We start from the raw sequence: 6000 nt of genomic DNA, 5'->3' as shown, positions 1-6000 counted from the left end.
AGAGCATCGTATGCAACCTTCCCTAACCAACTGGAGCCGGTCCAGGGTTCTTGGTTACAGCTGTGGTGCTCTCCTAAACAATGCAATGACAGTAACCAACTGTCCACAATGCACATTGTACGTGCATGCATGCGCCGTTTTGAATATTCTACTAAAGGGCAGGAGGGTGGCTCTGTGGTGAGAATGTCTGCTTAGCATGTGTAAGGTCATTTTTCAGCTCAGGGAGGGACAGTGGGATAAGAGATCACAAGAAAGACAAAGACAAAACATCTCTTAAAAGTATGAATTCCTTCGGTACACCGTGGCCCATGCCTGAAATCTGAGCATTTGGGAGGTAGAGACCTGAAAATCACTAGTTCAAGACCAGCTTGGGGCCAGGAGGCACAGATCTTCGTGAATTTAGAGCCAGCCTGGTCTACATAGTTCCAGGATAGCCAGGGCTACATAACGAGACCTTGTTGAGACAGACAGACTGACAGACAGAAAGTAAGTGCAAGCTGACTAGGATATGCGGAATCCAATTTCACAAATTCCAAAATCAAACAAACAAAATAAAAATCCGAGTTCCCAAATGCACTGCACAATCCCAAGTTCTCCTTTCTGACATTAAGGCCTCTAAAAAAAAAAATAACTGTGTTTAATTAGAACTAAAAGTGAAGAAGGGATCTCTAAAATTTGAAGAAAACTATGTTTTAGATTATATGTATGTATGTATGTATACATATGAATGCATGTATGTATCTATGTATGTATGATGTGCACCATATGTATGTGTGGCTACTACCCTTGGAGGCCAGAAGAAAGGGTTGGATCCCTGGAACTAAGTTAGGAAGGGCTGTGGGCCGCTAAGGGGATGGTAGGGAACTGAACCCAGGTCACTGACAAGAGCAGCCGGTGGTCTTAACTGATGAGCCATCTCTCCAGCCACTAAAAGAACCAGCAGTCTGGAATCAACTTTCTGCTGCCTATCCCGACCTGACAGAATTAAAACCATTTCCGACCCGAAACCCAGTGGAACTGACTCAGCTGTTGCTAGAGTCTGGGGTGAGGTAGACCAGAAGGCCGCCCACATCTGTTTAGTCCTGACTTCCTGTAACCCTGTAACTCTGACTTAACTGCAGTCAGTTTGACTGGGAGATCGGTCTGCTGTGCTACACGAAGAACACATACCCAGGTCAGGCCAGAGGGGCTACTCTGCCTCTGTATGTTAAGTTGAAGTCGCAAAGCTTAGCTTATAACAGAACTAGGGTTTTCGGCTCTTTATTTTCATGTCTATGAAAAAAGGAAAACAAGCTTCTCCTACAAAATATCCAACCAACTGAGACAATTCTCCTCGCATCAACATTGATTCATCCCATTTCCACTCTGCAGGATCACAAGAGAAGAAGGCAAGACATGAATCCAAAGACTTAAAAGGGCTGATGAGATGGCTCAGCGGGTAAAGATGGTGGTTTCCAAGCCTGACTGAGTTCAGTCCTCAGAAACCACCTGGTAGATGCAGAGAACAGACTCCTGTAAGTTGTCCTCTGACCTTGACATACATGCATGCATGCATGCACTCACACACACATGCATGCATGCATATGCGCACGTGTTCTACACACACATAGAATAAGTACATGTACTTTTAAAAGAGGATTATTTTGACATACCGACAGTCACTATAAGTGAATAGATGTTAACATTTTAAAATACGAATTTGCAAATGTGCAATCACATGTAACTACTAGCCCCAAGGACAAAAGGAAGTGTTTGAACCGGCAATTACAGCGGTAATTAAAAAATAAATAAATAAAAGGGGTAGGGGGAGGGCTGGGCATGGTGGCATACGCCTTTAATCCCAGCATTTGGGAGGCTGAGACAGGTGGGTCTCTGAGTTCAAGGCCAGCCTGGTCTACAGGGCAGTTCCAGGATAGCCAGGGATAAACAGAGAAACTCTGCCTTGAACAACAAAATAAGAGAATCTATTGGGCTATAGGCTCCCTAATTTTGTTTCCCAATATTCCTACTCTCTTATTTCAGGGAATACAAATCAAGTTATGTGTAAGAGGGACTGTATATGCTCAAACAAAGTGAGCACAAGATGAAGACCTGGGGGTCCTTCCTTCTTCAGTGTTCTGAGGATATCTGACTTCTTGGGGTGGGGGTGGGGTCCTCATGAAAGCATTTGTCATAAAGCCCAGACTGTGAAGACTAAAAGGACAGCTAAGAAGGAGACTCCACCTCAGCCATTAAAAAAATACGGTTTATTTATTTTTAAAATTTCTGTAGGGTGCGTGTGCGTGCGTGTTTGTGTCTGTGGGTATGAGTTGTGTAGAAGCTCACAGGGACTAGAAGAGAGCGTCAGATCCCCCAGGGACTGGAGTTTCAGACAGTTGTGAGCCAACATGTGGGTGCTGGGAATGAACTCATCTTCTGCAAGGACAGGAAGTGCTTTTAAACACTGAACCATCTGTCCTAAGGTTTTGTTTTCCAAAACAGTTGGATGTTGTAACATGTACCTATAATTCTAGCACTTGGGAGGCAGAGGCAGGAGGATCGTCACAAGTTTACGGTCAACTTTATCTACACGGCAGAGACTCTATCTCAAAACAAACAACAAACAAACACCAAAATAAACAAATAAATAAAAAGAAACAAATTAGTAATATTCAGAGAAAGCTGCAAAAAAAAAGTGTTCCTAAGAAGCTCCAACTTCAAGGACAAAACAAGTTTGTTGTATTTTCTCACCTACGGATGAACCAGTTTATGATGCCTCATCTCCTTGTTTATAAATGGGTAGGTAGCTTGACTGATGTTAGCAACACTGAGATGTTTCTTAATGAAAACCAGCTCCCATGAAAAGTCCAGCAGCATCACTTGCTACCTAAAAGCAACTCAGAGCTCCTGTGGCTTCCCACACATGGCTATCCACATGCATGTTCATGCATGTTCACGCATGTTGGTCTTCTCGCCTCTTCACACCAGTTTCTGCTGTACATCAGTCCATCTGTGACAGATACTGTGAGGACCTGGTAACCTATGTGCGCCCTCGAGGGTCCCATCTCACTGGAGTACTAAGTTGCTTAGAGATGGTCTACATATTCACACGAGGTGTCTCGGTGCCGGTAAAGTGAAAGGCTACCATATTCTTACTAATAATATGGATGAGCTATCATCTGCATACGATTTGCATAAATCACAAAGCTTAAAAATAAATAACACTATGCCATATGTTCAGTTAAAATGAAACAAAAAAAATACATAAATAACAATCTAGTGTGTAAAGTTAGCACACCAAGGAAGGTAGTAGGAAAAAATGGTGAGTTTTTTTTTTTTAATGGGCAGTATCACATAAATTCAAAGAAGGGAATTGAGGTAAAAAGGAAATGGTTTTACTATTATTGACTGACCACGGCAACAAGAACAAAATGTGGCTCTGACAGTTTCTGCCAAACCTAGAGGCGTGTGCAGAGCAAACTGCTGGGCCTGCTTACAGGAGACTGGGGTTCCAGCCCCAACTCCATAGTCACCACACACTCTCGTGCCTTGGTTTTTCTACCCGTAATAGTGAAAGCTGGACTGATGGCTAATATTCCTTTAATGGACACTTCTGGCATTTCCTTCTTTGAAAAGTATATCCCAGTCCCAACCCATTTCCTTCAACCCTGATAATCACAGTGTGCAAACTAAAGTACTCATGAATCAGTAACTCTGATGTGTGTGTGTGTGTGTGTGTGTGTGTTCAAGTGATTTCTTTATTACAATTTATTGAAAAAGCAATATTCTAACTCATACTTGTAGAAATTTAGCAGTGAACAGACACCACTTTTGCACACCCAGCAATCTGGGTGGAATAACATGGCCCGCTGTCTGATACCCTTACAAGAAGAGATCCAGTGTGATCGTGATTCACAATGACGGGGGGTCAGGCCAGAGAGCATCTGCCCTGCTTAGCGACTTAGTGACACTGAGCTAAGACAACAGCATTTCTTCTTTGATGACCACAAGTGACAGACAGCGCCTAAGTATGGCTGTTGTGCCAAAAAGCTAAATAAATATCTTTTCTTCTTTACGGGCCTCGCGTTTCTGAGGAAGAAAAGCTGCAGCAGAGAACTTGGGGTTCAAACACTGAAATATCACAGCGTCTCTCTCACCATTTTATGATAGAAATGCTCTTGGCAATCTGAATGCGAGGACTCTGAGTCCCGGCAAACAACTCTTACATCACTCAACAAAACACTGAATGACACAAGGTCTCTCTTATCATGTATTCTTTGGAAGTTATTTCAATTAAGTGGAAGCCTAACAGGAAAGAGAAAACGCACTTAAGGTTCCATGAAATCGTAAGACAAGAGAAGTGACAGGCGCAAAAACTAAGCCGAGGATAGAGAAGTGTGCAAAGTTTTTCAAATAATATTTTTGCTTGTCTCTAGTTCCGTGATACAGTTTAAATTTGGGCCAACTTTTTAAAGTATTTGTTAAACAGTTCCCACATGTGACATATGTTTCCAGGATACTTCTGACATTGATATGAGAAATTATAAAACATTTAGAAACGAAAATGTTAGTCTCAAAAATAACACCGTTAAGTTCCAAGCTTCTTCTGAATTCGTTAAGACGGGAAAGCACTGGGAAAATAGTGCCTTTCTGCTTTAGAGTGTTCAAATCCTGTGCTTAGGAACAGCCTACAACATGGTAACTGTGTGAGGTCTCGTGGCCACGAGACCGAATAAAACCAGGCCCTAGCGTTCTCTCTCCTGTCACTGTCCTGTGTGTGTGGTCCCAGTCCTGACTACTCTGTAAGTAAACTGCTCTATCCCTTTAGCTGGAAAGGATAATGTCACCCTTCCAACAGGAGGACAATGCCATGTAGCGCTCACCCAGGGAGAAACACATGAATAAGAAGTAGCGTCGACTCTACCAGATGAAGTGTGCACAAGGACTGATTTGCAACCCATTAATTCAGGAACTCAGCCGAGAGGCTCCTACTATATCGAGCCGATCTAAACTTGAGCTCGTGGTAGCACTGCACAAAGCTATGGTAGATGAAAGTGATAGGTAATGCCAACAGAACGATCCCACTGACAACACAAACTCCTCCAAGAATCCTTCCAGGCACTGTGATAGGATACATGTCTCCATAGCCCACTGTAGTCATAGAGATAATCACCCACCAGCAGGCAGCGGGGATGCTGGCGAAGTCCTTGTTGGACGTCTCCAGGTCCAACCCGTGCTCAAGGAGCTGAGAGAGTGCACTGAAGATCGCCATAGCAACACAGATGAAGACGAGCAACATAACCATCTCTCGGTAGCATCGCTTGAGAGTCAAGCCCAGGGTCTGCAGGCCGATGAAGTGCCGGGCAAGCTTAATCACCCAGAAGATCCGCATCATTCGGAGGACCCTCAGGGTGACCCCAGCCCTCTGGAGTTGAGAGTTCTCGCCTGTAAACACTGTCATCAGCACGGAGATGTAATAGGGGGTGATTGCCAGTAAGTCGATGATGTTCAGGGGTCTCTTGACAAACTCACACTTGTTTTTGGAGACGATGAACCGCACGATGCACTCCGCAGTGAACCAGCCTATGCAGATAGCTTCAATTATCCTGTCAGGAGAACAAAGGGAGAATTGATCACTTTATTTTTAAGCATTTTAATAGCTCTCGTATTCTTCAGATAGTACTACACTGACATATTAATTCAGTCGAAGTTCCAGAAAACATGAAGAACAGACAGTGTTAACATCGTCAGAGCCACGAGGACGCAACAGGACAAGAAGTACCCACGTTTAGGTCATAACTGGATTTCAAGCACTGGCCTACACAAAATACCATTAAAAATGAGTAGGTCCCCTCCCATCATTAGCTCCCGAAAATTTAAAAAAAAACCAAACCTGTCCTATTTGATGGTGTGAATTTAGCTTAAGCTGATCTAATCACCAAGTAAGATTTCACGTGTTCTTTGAGAACAATGGTCCCCAACCATGAGTTTATCATTGGAGGGTGGGACAGGAAAGGTTTT

At 43.4% G+C, this 6000-nt stretch overlaps 1 protein-coding gene across 2 annotated transcripts in view; it reads right to left on the bottom strand.

Moving 5' to 3' along the window:
* Positions 1-4697: 4697 nt before the first annotated feature.
* Kcng3 (potassium voltage-gated channel modifier subfamily G member 3) overlaps positions 4698-6000 on the bottom strand; it is a 48387-nt gene continuing 47084 nt past the window's right edge. For both annotated transcript variants that reach the window (XM_032908766.1, XM_032908767.1), the window contains exon 2: positions 4698-5585. In XM_032908766.1, coding sequence (XP_032764657.1) covers positions 4940-5585 — 646 coding nt within the window. In that variant the 3' untranslated portion in view covers positions 4698-4939. The remainder of the gene's footprint in view (positions 5586-6000) is intronic.

Source organism: Rattus rattus, chromosome 7 (genome assembly GCF_011064425.1).
Source record: "Rattus rattus isolate New Zealand chromosome 7, Rrattus_CSIRO_v1, whole genome shotgun sequence".
Classification (NCBI taxonomy): domain Eukaryota; kingdom Metazoa; phylum Chordata; class Mammalia; order Rodentia; family Muridae; genus Rattus; species Rattus rattus.
Note: the sequence above shows the minus strand (reverse complement) of the source record. Positions and strands in the feature narration are given on the sequence as shown.